Consider the following 19872-nt stretch of genomic DNA (forward strand, 5'->3'; position numbering starts at 1 on the left):
ATGATGCAGAAAAATACGCAAATATTTACGTGAAAGGTTTCGTAACAATTTACATAATTTACCTTAGTACGTAACATTTAGCGTATTGTCCCCCATTCCACTTTTCCTCAGCAAAAACTTGCGAATTATCCTATGAATAAATATCCATACATTTTGGGAAAGTAAAAAAATCTGAAAGTCCACAGACTCTGCGCAGCCTGAGTGGGCCACTCCACAGCGGATTCCGCAGGTCGGACTCTTAGAAATCTGAGCTCATTTTAGTCTTGAATTTCTCCAGCATCCCTAGTCCTGCCCACCTCCATTGTCACATTTGTCACCCTCTGCACGTGGAGGACAACTTTCTAAAGAGGACAGCCTCCTCTATCCATGTAGGCTCCCCACGTGATCCAAACCACTGATGTTCCAGCCTTCTGGATGCTGTATGACTAGTTTCTCCAACAAGTTGAAATTTCATCTTCGCTCCTTTATTTCAGGAATTTTATCACATTTTTTTCTAGATATGGTTCATATAATTTTTGAAATAATGATTTTCTTCTGGAGAAATATTTTTGCTTGGGTGGCCTCTGATGTGTACTTTCAGTGAGATACTCAGCATGATCCTGTGCAAGTTCTTTAGCTTATTGCATCATGGCTGAAGCTCAAGGACAGAGAAAGCCAATGACATTTTTAGATTCTTGCACAGAGCGCAAAGTGTCACTTTTCAGTGTCCATGTTAAGGTACTTGCACAAGCCTTCCTCTATGCAACACTTTTCTCTGCCCACCCTGCATTTCCAGGGTCCTTCATGTTCTTGTTGCTGCTATTGTTGCTGTTAAACACTATCAAGCTACTGGACACTTTACAGTATGAGGTCCCTTAGCCAGACAGTTTATGACCTGAAGTCTGACAGTGGGGAGAAAACATAGAGAGTAGGGATGTCAGAGAATTCCGCGATGGATCTCCGTGAGGCCGAATGCCAGTGCATTCGGCCCCCTGAAATCCATCGTGGAACAAAGCCCCCACCCCCCCAACCCACAAAAGGCGCACGGGACAAAGTCCCTGCCGCCCCCACCCCACGAAAGGCATGCAAAACGGACCACTTACCTGCTCCCATCCGCGCTGCTTTGCGAATGGCGGCCGTCCTGCAGCTGCCATTCGCTTCATCTTCATAGCCGTGATAGGCTACGTAAATACTTACGTAGCCTATCATGCCATTTGCGTCCCTGCGGAGGCTGTGATAGGCTACATAAGTATTTACATAGCCTATCACAGCAGGGGGGGGGAACCAAGCATACGCCCATTTGCGTACGCTGGGTTTTTTCCCCCTGCTGTGAAAGGCTACGTAAATATTTACGTAGCCTGTCATGGCTCAATACAGGGACGCAAATGGCAGCAGCTACGACAGCTGCCATTTGCATCCTTGCAGGGCTGCCCAGCGGCCGGATGTCCAGCTGCAGGCGGCCAGAGCTGGCCAGCAGATCCGCAGCTTGGCCGCGGAGCGGAGCCGGCCGGGCAGGATTCTGAGGGGGAGGACCAGATCGCCTCCCTCCCCCCGTCGAGGATTCCGGGGGGAGGGATGGAGCGCCTCCCCCCCCCACCGCGGATTGCCCGGCACAGAGCCAGGTAGGTGTTTCATACATCCCTAAAAGAGAGTGGGAGGAAGGAGAGAAACAAAGCTAACACGGTGAATTGCCTGTTTAAATTGTGTCTAAACTCGCCACCACATGGTGCTCAAAGCAGCTAACTGTACGAAGATACTAAGTAAAATACAAAATGAAACGACTGTACACTTGATTACACATATTTCGACATGCGGAGTAGTTGTATTAATGTTTCCTGGGAAGTAAGTGTGTGGGGTTGCAATTTGGGACGTGGGATGGGGAGGGGGTTTAATTAGTGGCTTCATGGAAAAAGATGAGTTTTGAGGAAATTCATGAGGAGAGAAAGATTTAAGAACGCATTGTTCTGGGAGAGAGTTTCAAGTGTAAAGGGCAGCAAGGGAGAATGAGCAATGAATTGTGAGCAGGAGACCTGAGGGCTTTTGAGGATGGTGGAGTTGTAGGATCAAATGTCATGTCATGGGTCACCCACTAGAAAATATAAACAGACCACTCTCCATTTCTGAGGTTTAACTTTAAAGAGGAAAAAAGGCGGGATATAAATGTAATAAATAAATAAATGTTGTTAAACTAATCTCCACAGACATAATGGCTAGAAACTTACTTTTCAAAAAAATTTGAGATTCTTAGAACATATACTGCTTCTTTGGTGCAATTTACACATAGTTTTAACTACAGCTGTAGCGCTTAGCCAAGAGAGGATCAAGGAAACAGTAACACTGCAGGAGACTTGTTATTTGTGATATTTCTTGTTAGGCAAAGGAGGCCATATTCCAAGGTTTATGCAGAGGGTGGCAGCATCATCAAGGTAGACTCTGCTTTACTTTGATTGTTTTAGTTCCTTGGTATTTCAATGGATTCTCCTCCCCTTCAACTGTAATTAAGGCTGATATATTTATGCATTGTCCCTGTTGTGACATGCAGAGGAACTAAAAAATCTAAGTATTTCAGCATTTTCAGAAATATTACAGCCTCGGTAATTGCTGCAATAAAACTCTCCATAAAAGTATTGTGCTGTAACAGTTCCCAGTTCTGTAGTATTACCACATTTGCCAAAGTGTATATTAATAAAACGTAGGGTTTAGGACGCGAAATTAAAGATGTGTCAGTGGTTTCTTGATCCTCTCTGGGTTAACCATGAAGGCGGCTTTTAAGACAAATTCTTGTGTTTATTTCTGCGCCACACATTTCTATTTCATCGTATCGCTCCTGTCAAAGTAACCTCTAACTCTCTGCCATACTGAACATTTACTTGCCTCACAGGACTACAGGCTACATTTCATGCATTACATATTTCTTTCACCCAAGTCTATCTGGTTATTGGGAAGCATATATACTAGTAATGTTTGGAAACTAGATGTGTGCCTCTTCATCTTCTCCGCCCCGCAAGGAATAGATTGCCTGACTGGCTGAAACCCAGCCATTTATTTATGTAATAGAAAAGCTTTATACATGACTTGTACATGTTTCTTCTTGGGTGCAGGGGAAATGCCATGTATCATGCAGCCAACAGCTGCCACACTATTTGTCAACATTTTGATTGCTGAGACACCTGCTCTGAGCAATTAGAATATTAATGAACATGACACCACAGCAAAGGAGCCAGTGGCTACAGTTAGTATGTGGCCTCTTTATAGATGCATCTGAAATTGTAGCTGAGTAAGTTGCACTTATATCACAATATTTTATATTGTTGTGAGATGTACAGATAGGATACAAAACAAAAATTTAGAGAATAATACTGCTTAAACTGTACCAATCTAATCTGGTTGCTTTCAAGCATGGCTTCCTTTGTTTGTTGGTTGCAGCTGGCATCAAGTTTCTACAGTGGATTCCTTTTGTTGTCTTGGCATTGTAAGTTTAGCTTTTACCATTGCAAATGAAAAGCACCTTAATATATGGCTGGCACTATATAAATAATGAACTGTAATGGTGGTAATAATTATTGCAAAGAACATTGTCTCTGGATACTCCACTGAGTTTGGTTAAAAACAGCCCCTCGATGGAATGAGAGCAAATCATTCTAGCATTAGAGTAAATGGGGCATCCAAAACATTGACAGCTTCATTTTGCAAATATTGTGGATATTATGTCTGTGAAAGCTTTCCTCACCGCCACCCCCGCCCTTTTATCATATTGAGGCATATTGAGGAACACAAGATTTGGAGTAGAGAGTGACAAGGAAAAGAAATAATAAAGCTTATGAACAATCACAGCAGCTGGTGGCTTGAACGAATGAAACATGCCTTAGATCTGTTGAGAATCTAAAATTCGATTAGAGCAAAAAAATATGATTCTTCTCAGTAATGGAAGGTTTATTGGTTGGTACTTGTACTAACGGATTAGGTCTCAAAGGGCAAAATGAAAGGAAGGATATAAGGAAGTGCTAAGGAGATTGTACTGCATAGCTCTTGATTCATCAGCTGCAGTTTATATTGTGCCAGCTTCATTTAAGTGTGCTGCACATCTGTGCAGTCTAGTGTTCCATGTCCAAACCTTTGTGCCAGCTGTTTGCCCCAGCAGCAAATGGTCAGCATTGCTTCATATAACATAGAACAGGTTTATTACTTAAAAAAAAAAAAATTGGGGGTGGCAATCAGTACTCACTTGCTTCTTGGCAACGTTCCCCATTTCCATTCAGTGGGAGAAGCTGTGGAAATGGAGGATAAAAATTTTGGGGGAAAGAGGAATCTTGCAGAAAGCTAATTTTCCCTGACTATTTTGCTGTATACCATGCAAGTGCTCAGGAAGTACTGCCTAGGGGAGCTGATTATTTTGTTTGGAGTCTTAGATTGGAGGACGACCATAAACTACCCTATCTTCCTAACCCACTCCCTCTTCCAAATGCATGTTGTGACACACCAAGCCAAATGAAGCCCACCAGACATGTACCGTATGTCCGTATCTTGCCTTAACATCCCTTGCCCCCATTTACTGCCTAGTCCTAAGCAGGCAGCAAAAGCAAGAAGCCCCTACTGGGCCATCAACATACATTGCAGGTAGACTTAGTATGTTTGTTTGATTGATTGATTGACTGATAAGATTTATATGCCACCCACTTAACAAATGCCCTCGGAGCAGTTTACAGTCATAAAGCCCCAAACAGTAAAATAACAGCCAACACGATAATACAGTCAATGAAAAATTAAGATATTAAAAATGTTAAAGCGCCAGCAATAAAATTGATAATAAAGACAGCAAATTAAAGGCCTGCTGGAAGAGCAAGGTCTTAGTCTAGCAGCTAAATGTATACAGTGAAGATGCCAGATGGATCTCCCTGGGAAGGGTATTCTACAGATGGGGGGACTGTGAACCTGCTCCTTCTAGGGGGGACTGCATTCCCACTTAGAGCAGGCTGAACACCACTTAACCGGACAGATGAACCACCTACTACTAACAGCATCTCTGGGCAGAATCCAACAGGCATTTATGCCTCTGCCGACTCCCCTATGCCCCACCAATTCCTGTCTGAAATTGGGACGCATCACTTGCGGAAGGAAGATTGAGCACCTCTGGGGCAACTGGAAATGAGCACAAATGCTCACATAAGAGAGCTCTGCCAATCTGCCCCAATCATGAACGAGCATTTGTGCTTGCTTCAGAGCTTCCCCTGGGAAGTGTTAAATCGCTGTTGCACAAGTGGTGGGTCCCACTCGTGCAATGGAATTGGCGGGACCAGAATCAGCAGGGTGCAGGAGAATCGGTGGAGGCGTAAGCACCCTGTTGGATTCTGCCCTCTGTCTTGTCTGGACTGAGTCTCAGTTTGTTGGCCCTCATCCAGCTATTTGTTTGGTCTCATGCTGTGCAAGCCGGAGATAACGAATTAACTAACTAAATATGCATATAGACATATCCCCTATCATGAATAATATGTTGGACCCTGAGTCTGAAGTGGAAACTGGTGAAAGACTAACAACCTGCACTAATAATTTAGAATAATATTTAAGCTCAGAATGGCATATCCATACGCCTTTTATTCACAGTTTCACACTCAACTTTTTGGTTATCGGGCGCTGCTCTTTTAAATCATCCCCAGATTTTGGCATATTAAGGCTGTCTTAAAGAAGTCTACAGAACTACAGAAGAAGGTGAATTTGGGGTTCCTTCCAAGGCAGCTTGAGACATCAGCACCAGCCATTCACAAATGTAAAGCAAATAGTGACTGATGCTATTTGTAAGTCTTGTTTAAAGCTGCATAAGAGCTTGAAATGATAGAAATCCTTAAAGCAACTTAAACCACTTTAGATGTTTCAATCAGCTTAAGGGCTGGAAGAGATTTTTGTAGTAGATGCAGGGTGCTCAGTGGAAAGGGGATATATCCAAAAGTGCCTTGGGTTTGGAAGGGAAGAGGGGTAACCTTCCAGAATTGTGGAAATCTTGGTTGCATTCTGAAATGGGAAAAAATGAATGAACAGTAAAGGTTAACAGGAAGAAATGGATGTTTGTTTATTTAAAGCATTCTTACCCTACTCTTCAGCCAAAAAAGTATCCCAGAGTGGCTTACAAAGATGACTGTAATATGATAGCTCCTGCACTCAAGCTTGCAATCTAAAAGTCATGACACAAAAGGAAAAGGGATTGGAAGGGAGGAGGAAAAAAGCATGATGACATCACATAATGATTATATATACCACATAATAGAAATAATATTTATATGTACTGTGAAGAAGGCATAAAAACATGGAGAGATGTACATTTATTCTCCATATCTCTAATTCATCAAATTAATTATTGGGATTCATCCACTGGAATTATCAGAATAAATCCACTGAAGCCACTGAACAATCCATATGCTTTTGTTGTTCATCTCTACTTAATGAAGGAATGGTTTACAGTACAATTTTCTTATTAATTTGATTCAACAGAAATACCCCATTCTATAAATTATATAATTAAGAAAGCAGCTAGTAAAGAAGAGAAATTTGTTATATCTCAAATTTTAAGTCGATAATATCTCATTAAATTTCCATTTAGAAGAGCAGCATGTATCATGTCTCCTGATTTTTTAGAAATTTCAGAATGTCTCCTCTTCCTGTCCCTTATGCAATAGCTGCCAGTGAAGGACCTTGTTCTTAATTTATTCTTGTCCAGAACCCTAAATGTCACAAGACCTGGGGAACATAAGACATGCAGTAAATAAGGAAGTCCTTCTGATCTTGTGCAGACCAGCCCCAAATAGCCTACATACAGCTGAGATTAGGGGAATATAGCTTTCAAGTGAATGTGAATTCTTAGCACCTCTCATTTTAGAGAATAAACATTGCCTCCCTCCGCCTCCTTCCCAGTCTCCAGATGCCCCTGTGATAATTGTGGGGGAATGGCTGCACCCATCTCCTCTCTCCACCTATACAGGGGATTTATAAGACACCCCCCCAACCCAGAATACACCAAAAGCCCGTCCCTGTTCAGACTGAACCCTTTCTATTCAGTTCAGAACCTTTTTCCAAAATAAACATTTTTAATAAAATACTACACACACATTTATAGTAATTTTTGGTTCTGCGTTTCAAATTACCTCACTGGGACTGTTCTGTCTGTGACCCCAATCAAGTACAAGTTGATTGTGACTAGCGGGATTTAACTAAATCAGAGCCTTAATTGAAAGACCTAGCAGTTCTCAGGGGGTTGTCCCGCACCAATCCTGCAGGGGCTTGCCTAATGTGAAAGTTTCACAAAAGCTCGACATCTAGTTTCGCTACATCTCATAGATTGCTAGTGCATTTCCAGGCTCAATTTGAAGTGCTGGTGGTGGTGAGTGCCCTTAAAATCCTAAGAGGCTAATATCAGGTTATTTGAAGGACTGCTTGCACATGTATGAATCTGCTTGGGCCTTAAAATCAGCCACAGAGGCCCCATTCAGGGACTTGCCATTAAGGTCCATCAGGTTGGCAAGCTCAAGAAACAGGATCTTTTCTGTGATGGCACCATCTTTATGGAATGCTCTTCTGTGGGAGTGTGCCTGGCTCACTCTCTGATTATTTTTGAACTGGCCTTAAAGACCAGAATGTTGGAGTCCAGTTTTAGCTGAGTAGTTGTGCTGCTCTACATTTCATGAGTTGTCATTTTTAACTGTCACATATATTTTTGGTTTGTATTGGAATGGAATGTTTTGTGCTGCTGCTTTAGTCAACTGTATTTATATTTTTATTGTTTTATAGCTTTTACTTGTAAATTGTCTTGAGAGGGATTTTGCCTTGAAAGGTGGTATAAAAACATTTTAAACAAATAAACACTCCCTAATAGAACTTTGCTTAGAGCCGCCTAAGAAAATAATGCCCAGCAAGATTTGAACTTAACACCCCAATCCAGCAAGGACATCTTAACATTTGCATTTGAGAATCTTCATTCAGAAGAGTGTTATGTGTGGGACTAGGGATGGATGGACTCACTTCCGTCCACACTCATAGTTTCGTCACCAAGCCACCTGCCCCTGCTTGTGGCTCTGTGCAAGCTGCTGGAGGGCTCCGTGAGCAGTCGATGAGTGTTACGGGGTGCCTGCCCCCATAGCGAGCTGAGCTGCGATTATGCACAAAATAGTGGGGAATATGGGGGAATAGGAGAAGAGCTACTCCCTTTTGAATGAAGAAGCTAAAATCAGCAATTATCCAGTACAGCATCTGAAGGCTCCCTATGGGAGCACCCTACCATCACAATTTTGTCCAATTCCGGCAAAAAGTGAGGGAGTTCTACCCCAGTTCTTTTGTACACATGATTCTTTGAAGAAGCTACAATCTGCAATTATCCAGTACAGCATTTGAAGGTTCCCTATGAGAGCATCCAACCAGTGCAATTTCACCGCAACTGTCAGGGAATTAGAGTGCCCATCCCCTTTTTCCTTTTCTGAGCACTTTTTCACAAAGAAGCAAAACTGTGCACTTATCCACTCCAGCGTGTGAAGGCTCCCCATGAGGGCACCCCACCTGGGCAGTTTTGCCCAATTCTAGCAAACTGTCATGGTGTTAGAACTTCCACCCCCTTTTCCTTCTCTGGCCACTTTTCCAAGATGAGGGAAAATGGCTGGGAGAGATTCAGGATTCTACTTTTGAGCAAATTTCCTTTTGTGCAAATTCATTATAGCATTAAAGTGCTGTAGCAAACAGAAGTGTCTCTGCCAGTATTATATGGGAAGGGGGGAAATGCACAACTTCACTGTATCATTAAAGCACTATAGCACTTTTGCGTTTTTGAGATAATAAAGGCTTTATGTCAGCAATGGCTATGGGGGGAAATGCACAACTGAGGGTTTTGTCCTGATCCTGCAAACCCCCAAGGGTATTGTCGCACCATCCCGTTTTTGTTGCACCCAGGATTTTCCCTCCTCTGGGGTAAATGTGCAGGGTTTTGATGGTGGATCAGATGCCTCCCAACTAGGAGAGGGTGTGTGTGAAGTTCAGTCCTGATCCTGCAACCTCCAAGCTTTTGTAGCTGCCACCCTCTTTTTGGTGTACACAGGATTTCTGCTCCTTCGGGAGTTATTGCTCCCAGCCCATTTTCAAGCTGCAGTGACACAAGCATCAGAGAAGCGGTGAAGTTACACATGCATCAGAGAAGCTCCCAAGTGACATATGCATCAGAAAAGGATCATGATTCCCTGTGCCCTTGATACAGCAAAATTATAGCATCAGAGCAGCAGAGAAGTTAAGAGGGAAACAGCCACCATTTTGCGCATAATCACAGCTCTCTATGGGGATGGGCGGCCCTTCAATGCTTGACAGCTGCTCACCAAGCTCTCCAGCAGCTCGCACTGTGCAGCAAGCAGGGGTGGGCAGAGGAAGCAGCTTGACAAGCAGGATCCAGAGAGTTGAGGCGGGGGGAGTCCATTGGACTCCAAGCTCTTCTGGGATGCCCGCACCATCCCTATTTGGGACAGAAACCTTGTCCCAATCATGCACCCCATGAAACAGATGCTTGTCAATGGAGCCAATCACTACTTGGGGTAAAGAGACTGATTTGGTCTCTGTTACCCTTGCTTCTCTTTAGATTGAAATCTCCTTGTGGCCCATTTTGTTTTTGCATGTGTTACTCATTAAAGCACATGTTACCTAGATGGTGCAATATAATTAACAGTAATCACTCAGTGTCAGGCTGTCAGCTCAAACACTCGAACACTCCTTGTTCAAGGGAGACACAGCTAAGAGAGCTATCGAGTGACAAGTGACCAAGTGACATACAAGCATGAGTGAACCAAACTATAGTTTGAGAATACTGGGGAGTGAGGGAAAACCTTAATTAAATAATCAGCTAGATGAAATGGCAAAAACGTTCCCTGTTTGTCCTGGCCACTAAAAAGTGTCAATAAATAACGATAAAGAAAAGGAAATTACCGTTTCAAATGTGCTGGATGAAAGTGATAACTCCAATGTTTTGTGACAGCTAGTGGCATGCACAACAATAATTTAGAGCACTTTCATATTTAGGTTTAGCTATGTATTTCATTTTGATTTCCCACATTCAACAAAGCTTTGTTTTTGTTTCTGTTGATGTCATGAGACAGGGAGAGAACAATCTGGAAGAGAAGATTCACTCCCCCACCTTTCTGTATATATGCCTGCTACAGCAAGATGCTGTTTTGCTCTAATTGTATGTAATTAATGAACAATAATGAGAAAGATCACTGTGAAATCATTATTTGATTGTATCTTTTCTTTCATGTATAATATATTAATATCAGTACACCTTCTACACCAGTGCTAATGTAGAATGCTGGGAAGAGTATTTTGAAATGACTGTTTTAACACAGCATGCCACTTCATGTATTTCTTCTGCACATTGCCAGTGTAGTCTTATCATTCATTAAATACTACTTATGAAGACCCACAGTTGTAAATGCAAGTGGGGGCTGCTCAATCTCAATTCCAGATAAGATGCTAAGATATTGGCAGAATACATTGTCAAAGTTCATCAGGAGTCATAAAAAGCCAAGAATCAAAAAGAAAGTTTGCTTATGACGGATGGGAGAATGGATGGGTAGGAAGACCACATACTCAGCTATATAGCCACACATATAAATGTAATGTTATTAGACTGATAATTGTGATTAGACTGATAACTCTGATCAGTTTTTAATACTGCCTGAGCAACTTCGTACAGATGCTACGCTGTTCGATGGGGATACAGAAAGACAGAAGGCATGAAAAATGTTTTTTATTGTGCAAAGGTTATTAAAAACATCTGGAGAAATTGAAAACCTAAACCCCAAGTGCCATGAAAGGAACCTCTGTTGTGCTTCCGCTTCATGGCCTCCCTCCTGTCTCCCTGAGCACTGCTGCCATGATCAAATTTGCTTACCTCTAGCTGCTTTTAATAAAATAAAATTCAGAACATCTAGGTAGTGTGGGCATAGGACATCTGCTGCTTTCTTCAAAACCAAAAAAGTTTCCTTAACTAGTAAAATCAAATTGTTGCCCCACAACTCAACATTTCAACTACTCTTGCATTTCAGAACTTTCCAGGATCTTTCCAAGCAAATGGATATGTCTTACGGCACTGTCAGGGACTCTGCAGTTTATGAATACTTCAAAGCAAAAGGAACAAACCCTTTAGAGCAAGACAGCACCTTTGCTGAACTGTGGAAGACAATCAGTAAGAATAACGGAGCTGATAACTGTGTAGCAAACCCTTCTGAAGGCATTAGGAAGGTAAGAATGGAGGTGTAATTAATTTATCCATAGAAGGTTTGTATTTAATGTTTTTCACTGAGAACGACACAAATCCATTTGATGTTTTGTAAAAGTAATCAGCCACTAATAATAAATGGTTGGAGTAAAAAAAAAACCCCTAAACCATACCAATGCTATTCTTCCCAAGAAAGCTGCAAATCTGTTTGGAACAAGCTTGGTGGGTGTTTTTTTTTTTTTGTTAAACTAAGGTGGCACAATCAGAATCATTTGATGAACCCACAGTTGGAGCCCAGACTTCCAGTTGTGAATGTCTATTGTTCTAATCCATTACAATTTTTATTATGTTCCTTGTACTTCTATGTGCATTCCTGATTCCCACAGTTTCCTTTTATCTGAGTGAAACTGTTAGTTCCTGTTCATTTATGTATTGAGTCAGTTGCTAAGCTAGTGGTTTACATTCAGCCTGATATTTTTTATTTTATTTTAAGATTTATATCCCGCCAAACGTAGCTCCACAAAGCCCTCAAGTGGTTAACAATACAGTGTAAAAATTGAAGACAACATAAATACAAAAGAATCTAATTAAAATTATAAGCAGAAAGACAAATCAACAGCAGAACCACTTAAAAATCTGAAAAGCATATTAAAAGCATAAGCAAGCTCGTTGATTTACTAATCTTCTAAAAATAAAGATTCACTGAGGTGTTCAGACAGGCTTTCTTGGACAAGACATTCCAGCGTGAGGATCCTACCACAGAGAAGGCCCTTTTCCTTGTTTTCATCAGTCTAACCTCTGATAATGACGGAAGTCAAAACTGAGCTCACTCAGATGATCTCAGTGTTCTGGAGTGGGGGAGGAGTAAACTGGACTAGGGCCAGTGAAAACTTTTGAGGTTAACACCAGCACTTTGAAATGTGCTCAGAAACAAATGGGGTGCTAGTCCAACTCTTTCAGCATAGGTGTGCTGTGCTGCAATCAGCTACCACTTCAAGTAAGTGGATTATCAGATTTTGAACTAATTGAAGTTTTTGGACAGTTTTGAAAGGTAGCCCCACATAGAGCTCAGTATAGTAGTCCAGCCTGGAGAGTGACCAAGGCATGTACCCCAGTAGCTAGTCTCCCATTTCTAAGAATAGTCACAACTGGCAAATCACCCTATTGATAAAAGGCATTCCTGGCCATGGTTGCCACCAATGCCAGGTCCAGAAGTATTAGCAAAGTTCAGTCCTGATCCTTCAGGGACTAGAGTGCAACTATACCCATAATTTGAGAACTCCAACTCCCAAATAAGTTGAACCTCATTCCATCAACCTCTCTGTGTTGTCTGGGTTGAGGGTCAGTTGATTCACCCTCATCCAGCACAGCACTGACTCCAGGCACCTTTGTAAGAGATATGTATCTGGGACTGGAACTAAAAAAAAAAAGGAAATAAAGTTGAAATGCAAAAATCCATTGCTTCCATTGGAAAGATGCATAACTAGAACCAAAAAGAAAGATACCGCAAATTAGAGCTACTAGTTTTAATCAGTAGATTAAGCAAATAAAGCCTTTGTTGATCAATCAATGAAAGCACATTTTAACTAGTGACTCTGGCAGTTAAAAGTAGGGATGTCAGAGAATTCCGCCACGGATCTCAGTGAGGCTGAATGCCAGTGCATTCGGCCCCCCGAACTCCATGGCGGAACGGCCTGCCACCCCCCCCGGCCCCCGCGGATCCCCCCCCAGGACAAGACTTACCAGGGGCGGATGTTCCAGACGGCGGTGGCTCCAGCGGCGGCAGCGGCTGGTCTTCCGACCAGCTGCCACCGCTGCCGCCATTTGCAGTCTGTTTCCCCCCCCCCATTCGTGATAGGCTACATAAAGACTTACGTAGCCTATCACGTCTGGGTTAAAAACAAACAAAATGCGTACGCAAATGGCGGCGGCTACAGCCGCCGCCATTTGCATTCCTTATTTTTGGCCATCTTAGTCTATGTAAATATTTACGTAGACTAAGACGGCGAAAATAAGTGGGAACGCAAATAGCATAGCGGACTCTATTTGCGTTCCCCCTTATTTTCGCCGTCTTAGTCTACATAAATATTTACATAGAGAAAGACAGTGAAAATAAAGGGGAATGCAAATAGCATCCGCTACGCTATTTGCGTTCCCCTTTCTTGTCTTCGTCTTAGTCTACGTAAATATTTACATAGACTAAGACGGCCAAAAATAAGGAAAGCAAATGGCGGCGGCCATGGCCGCCGCCATTTGCGTACGCGTTTTGTTTGTTTTTAACCCAGACGTGATAGGCTACGTAAGTCTTTACATAGCCTATCACGGCTGAATTCAGGGACGCAAATGGCGGCAGCTACGGCCGCCGCCATTTGCGTCCCTGCTAGCCAGCCAGTGAGGATTCTGGGGGGAGGGATGGAGCGCCTCCCCCCCCCAGCAGAACCCGGCGGAGCCAGGTAAGCGCAGTTTCGTACATCCCTAGTTAAAAGCTCATCAGCTGATTCTTTGAGGCTACTTTGGTTCCAGTGTGTTACTTATATAGGACATGAAAATGAATGTATTAAAGATGGTATTTCTTTCTGAAAATGATTAGTAGCTTTCTTGATTAAATTGTAAGTTATATATCTAAAAGAACTGAGGGTTTAGTAATATGCAAAATTATTTAAATTTAACCAATTAATTAAGAAATCAACTAAACATCCTTTAATTAGTTGGCATAGCCTTAAAAGCAATGCTCCTAAAGATGTATCTGCATTGAAACATGTGTATGAGATGCACACTGATATGAAAACAGAGTGTGTGACCTGGCACTGTGCTGTGCAGGTCAGATGCTCAGTTGAGTCATATATTTCACTGCTGTACACGGCACTCAGCTGGATCCAGCTCAGGACTGCCCCACGCAATGTTCCTCTTGACACTAGGGATGTCGGAGAATTTCTCCACGAATCTCCGGGAGGCTGAATGCCAACGCATTCGGCCCCCCGAAATTGGTGGAAAAACGGTCCACCCCCCCGGGATGGGACTTATCTTCGGCAAATGTCCCTGGTGGCGGCGGCTCCCAGCGGCGGTGCGGCAGCGGCGGTGCGGCGGCCGGTCTTCTGACCGGCTGCCGCCACCGCCATTTCCAAGTAAAACAACAACAACAACAACAAACGTGATAGGCTACGTAAAGATTTACGTAGCCTATCATGGCTAGATTTTCAAAAAACACCATGATAAGCTACGTAAATCTTTACGTAGCCTATCACGGCTGACTTTGAAAAAAAAAACCAACGCGTACGCAAATGGCGGTGCCCGTGGGCGTCGCCATTTGTGTTCCTTATTTTGGCCCGGGTAGTCTACGTAAATATTTACGTAGACTACGGTGAAAATAAGGGCAACGCTATTTGCGTGTCCTTATTTTCGTCGTAGTCTACGTAAATATTTATGTAGACTACCCGGGCCAAAATAAGGAACGCAAATGGTGGCGCCCATGGGCGCCGCCATTTGCATACGCGCTTTTTTTTTTTTCAAAGTCAGCCATGATAGGCTACGTAAAGATTTATGTAGCCTATCACGGCTGACTGCAGGCCAGGGATGCAAACAGCGGCGGCTACGGCCGCCGCCATTTGTGTCCCAGCAGGAGAAGATCTTTCACGGCTGGAGAGGCGGGGCGCTCCCCCCCGGCCAGAATTTCAGTGGGGAGGGATGGGGCACCTCCCCCCCACCCAGAAGTTCAGGGGGAGGAATGGAGCACCTCCCCCCCACCGCGAAGCAAGCTGTGGGAGCAGGTAATTGACTTTCGTCCATCTACTTGACACACACATATTTTGTTATAGAAAACCCAGCAAATTCAAAGGTGTAAGTCCAATGCACTTGAGAAAAACTAGTTATAGGTGGATGTACTCTAGTTATTTAAGTCACCTGATCACTTAAGTCACTTCAGAAGAAGTAAGTGTTCCATCATTTTCTCCCTGCTAAAGCTTCATCTTAAAATGCGTTGGCACAGCTGAGGCTTATGAACAAATGTCTATCCATCTATAACTGGACATCCTTCTGTTCATTGGAGTTCCCTTGCACCTTTGGGTTCACTTTTTTTTTCTTTATCAGTGTGATGCTGCTCTTCCATTTTCATTATATTGTATTATGGAACAGTTCTCCCATGACTGTGCCAGCATAATCTCAAGAGGAGATACAGACTAAATATGACCAATTATCAAACACTTCATCCTGCCAAGGGCGCGTGTATAAACTGGAAGTGGGTGCATCTCTGCATCATGATGCATATCCAGGGGCAATTAATCTAATTTATCCCCCATTTACACAACATCATGCGCCTAGGATTGCACATTTCCATCAATATTGAGGTATGTATTAGAATGTGTGTCTCAACTGCTGCCTGTACATATTTTGTTACATGCTCCTATGTCTGGATTTGGGCCATATTGTTTACTCAATTGTTTCAGAAGTTCAGCTTCCAAGTCAAGTGTCATTCTGCACTCATTCATCCATAGAATTTCTTTTGGGGATGTAATCCTACTCATTTATGCATTCATTAACCCATATCACCTTTACCATATATGCACTCACACACACAATTTTAACTATTTAAAAACTCCCCCCACCAACCTTCCTAGATTCAAGTGGCAGTTCTTGGGTTGGGTCACCAGAGGGGATTTGAAACCTTACAGGGGATCCTCTACTCTGGTCACATTTTTTTAATTGTTACTTCAACATTTTATAGCAGGTGACATGAGATGTAATCAGACTATATAGCAACAATGGAGGGAACCATTCAAGTTCTAGCCTTGTGATAACTTTGTACATATGTACTCACTTCCTAACTCATTTCCTCTGTGCTACAGCCAATACTATGTATTCACTGTGTATTGGCTGTAGGCAAAACAAAAGCAGAGAGGCAGGACTCAGTGGAAGTAAATGAGAGTCAACAATAGTGAAAACATCTTAGCCATATTATAGCACCCCCCTTCACTTGTGTTTATATGGTAAACCCAAACTTTGGTTACCTAGAAATATGTGTTTTTTCCAGCTACTTTTAGTTTAACCTGAGCAGTGTAGTTTTAAATGTTGCAGGCTATGCAAGCAAAAATTCCACTGAAATCAATGGTCCAAAGAATTGGAACTTAATTCTCTCCCCACAATCCTCTGTGAAGCCTGACTGTCACATTCATTTTTGATCTGGAAAAGTCACCACCATATGACTTTCCCCTTTCTATATGATCATCGTTTCTGAATGTGCCCCCAACTTGCTATCTGGGATTTACCATATCTTTGGAAAACCATTGAAAGCTGTCATTCTGCCGGACAAGTCAAATCACAGGCTTCATCTCACAATGTGAGGCTGTATTCAAAAGCAGATTATCCACATGAACATCACAAGGAAAAGTCACATTGGGGAGAATATTGTATCAAGAATTAGTGTAGGAACTGAAACATAGTCCACAATGATATTGCTTAAGTGTAGATTCACCCAAAAATGCAATTTGTGTGTAGGGTTCACATCCTAGTGTGGATGTTGTCTATTCATACTGCATTGCTTTCAGTGGAAGGCACAGTGGGATGTGCATTTAGATGCAATGCACATAGTTTCCATGATAAACCCATCCTGGCTTGTCGTTTCCTGTTTTCCTACCCACCACGTTTGCACACAGAACAGCCACTTTAATAATAGGGGGAGTGACGTTTCTTAGCTTATGGAAGCATAAAGATAATGCCTGTAATGTTTATGTGTTTGCTATGCAGGACTGGCATCAGAAGTTGACATTGTTGGGCACTTGTCAAGGCCCACTGCTAATCCCCAGAGTCTCCTAGGCCTACTGCTTCTTTTATCCAGCTGTTTCTGCCTGTTCACCTGCCCTTTTCAAGCAAATAAGCAAGCAATGAGAGGAACAAGGAGAAAGAGCAGTAACCTCAGTATGCTTTGTCTTCTCTCTCCAGGCCCAGAGGGGAAGGCAGGGAAGTGGGCAGTGGTGAGGAGGAGGTGGGTGCACTCGGGGACAGAAGCCCACTGAGAGCATCTTGTCAAGGGAATCCCCAGAACCTGGTACTGGCACTACAGCTATGTTCTTCATTTCTAAATGCCAAATAGAGACATTTTAGGAATGAAATCCATGCCATACACTTGCAGTGTCCTAAAGTATTAGAACAAGAAAAGCCCTTGAGGAATTCCCATTAATTATTTAATTAATCAATGGAGGGAGCAATTCTAGTCAGCGGGTAGACAGCCATAGAATATCTGGTTTTCCAGGAACCAACCTCACAGCCTGTGCTCCGAGGTCGGTTCCCAGAGAACCAACCTCCCCCCACTTCTGCACTGCCTCGGAGGCGGTGCAGAACAGCTGCATGCTCCACGCTCACAAGAGGAGCGCAGAGCAGCTGAAAAGGGGCGTTGCTGGAGGGCGTTCCGGGGCAGGTGGAAATGCCTGTACGACACATTCAACGTGTTGTACGCCAGCCTCCTCCCCTGCTCTGCCCTCCTGCGGCTAGACAGCTGCAATCGGCTGTCTAGCTGAAAATGCAGGGCAGAAGAAGCGCAGAGGGAACGATCCCCTCCATGCTTATCCTGCCCTGCATTGGATAGGCAGTCGCCTCCAAGTTTGGAGGCAGCCACCTATCTGCATAGGATTGCGCCTTAATTCTCTATTGCAACACACTGGCCTTGTTAATTGATGGGAGTATTAAAATTCTTGGGTACTTCCATAACACATAGAAATTCGATGCATTGCACTCTAAAACATCTTGATTAGTTTACTGCAGAAGTCTGAGAATAGGACACTTTTACTTCCCTCCTTCATAATTTAGGATATAAAATCTGCTTTATGAAAGGTTCAAAGAACCCACAACTCCAGCACAGAAGATGTCAAGGCAGTGTTCAAATGGAAAGTTATGTTGCAGGAGTTCACAGACAGTCTCATTCTGGAGGAGAGAGGATTTGCAGTGGCAGCCAGGAACACATCTATGCAGCTACATAGAAAGGTGGTGCACATAGATAATTACAATTATGACAAGAAGCATAAGTGAATAAGGCTTGTATATATAAAAGAGAGTTAAACTGAGGGATCATCAGATCTGTCAATCTCAGTTTTACCAAGATGGTTGGGTTTTTGAGGTCAAGCTCTTTCTGTTTCATTTCTGCATGAGCTTGCCGTTTTAATTTAAACAAGTCAAAAAATCCAAATAGAAATGTGTACACATTTTCTGTAATGTATGCATTAATGTAGACATTTCTGTGCACATTTTTAAACATACACATGTTTGGACACATGCACCCATTGACTAAAGTGTGTTTTGGAAATGTACACATGATTCTTTGCACGTTTTTCAAATGTGCACATGTTGTCAGACACATTTTTTTTCTGCACTACAATTTAGAAAATGTACAGATTTCTGACCGACCACTGATGCCGAAGAAGCTGAGGTTGATCGGTTCTATGAAGACCTACAACACCTTCTAGAACTAACACCAAAAAAAGATGTCCTCTTCATCATAGGGGATTGGAATACTAAAGTAAGAAGTCAAGAAATCACCGGGATAGCAGGCAAACATGGCCTTGGTGTACAAAATGAAGCAGGACAAAGGCTAATAGAGTTTTGCCAAGAGAACACGCTGATCATAGCAAACACTCTTTTCCAACAGCACAAGAGGTGACTCTACACATGGACATCACCAGATGGTCAATATCGAAATCAGATTAATTATGTACTTTGCAGCCAAAGATGGAGAAGCTCTTTACAGTCAGTAAAAACAAGACCTGGAGCTGACTGTGGCTCAGATCATGAGCTTCTTATTGCAAAATTTTGGCTTAAATTGAAGAACGTAGGGAAAACCACTAAACCATTCAGGTATGCCCTAAATCATATCCCTTATGAATATACAGTGGAGGTGACGAATAGATTTAAGGGATTAGACCTGATAGACAGAGTGCCTGAGGAACTATGGATGGAGGTCCATAATATTGTTCAGGAGGCAGCAACTCAATCCATCCCAAAGAAAAAGAAATGCAAGAAAGTAAAGTGGCTGTGTGATGAGGCTTTACAATTAGCTGAGGAAAGAAGGGAAACGAAAAGCAAGGGAGAAAGGGGAAGATATACCCAACTGAATGCAGATTTCCAGAGAATAGCCAGGAGAGACAAGAAGGCCTTCTTAAATGAACAATGCAAAGAAATCGAAGAAAACAATAGAATGGGAAAGACTAGAGATCTCTTCAAGAAAATCGGAGATCTCAAGTGAAAGTTTTGTGCAAAGACGGGCATGATAAAGGACAAAGAAGGCAGGGACCTAACAGATGCAGATGAGATTAAGAAGAGGTGGCAAGAATACACAGAAGAACTATACAGGAAAGATCTGAATGTCCCTGATAGCCATGATAGTGCGGTCACTGAACTTGAGCCAGACATCATAGAGAGTGAAGTCAAGTGGGCCTTAGGAAGCATTACTAACAACAAAGCTAGCGGAGATGACAGTATTCCAGCTGAGCTATGTAAGATCCTAAAAGATGATGCGGTTAAAGTTCTGCTCTCAATATGCCAACAAATTTGGAACACTCAACAGTGGCCACAAGACTGGAAAAGGTCAGTTTACATTCCAATTCCAAGGAAGGGCAATGGCAAAGAGTGTTCAAACTACCATACAATTGCGCTCATTTCACATGCCAGCAAGGTTA

The 19872-nt window shown here is 42.7% G+C and overlaps 1 protein-coding gene across 1 annotated transcript in view; it reads left to right on the forward strand.

Annotated features, from left to right (window-relative positions):
- Positions 1-19872, forward strand: part of GRID1 (glutamate ionotropic receptor delta type subunit 1) — a 1081869-nt gene that overhangs the window by 1012235 nt on the left and 49762 nt on the right. The window contains exon 12 of the mRNA XM_084841879.1: positions 11040-11235. Coding sequence (XP_084698005.1) covers positions 11040-11235 — 196 coding nt within the window. The remainder of the gene's footprint in view (positions 1-11039; positions 11236-19872) is intronic.

The sequence above is a fragment of the Heloderma suspectum genome, chromosome 3 (genome assembly GCF_057233095.1).
Source record: "Heloderma suspectum isolate Gila_16-S chromosome 3, 16-S_ref, whole genome shotgun sequence".
NCBI lineage: Eukaryota > Metazoa > Chordata > Lepidosauria > Squamata > Helodermatidae > Heloderma > Heloderma suspectum.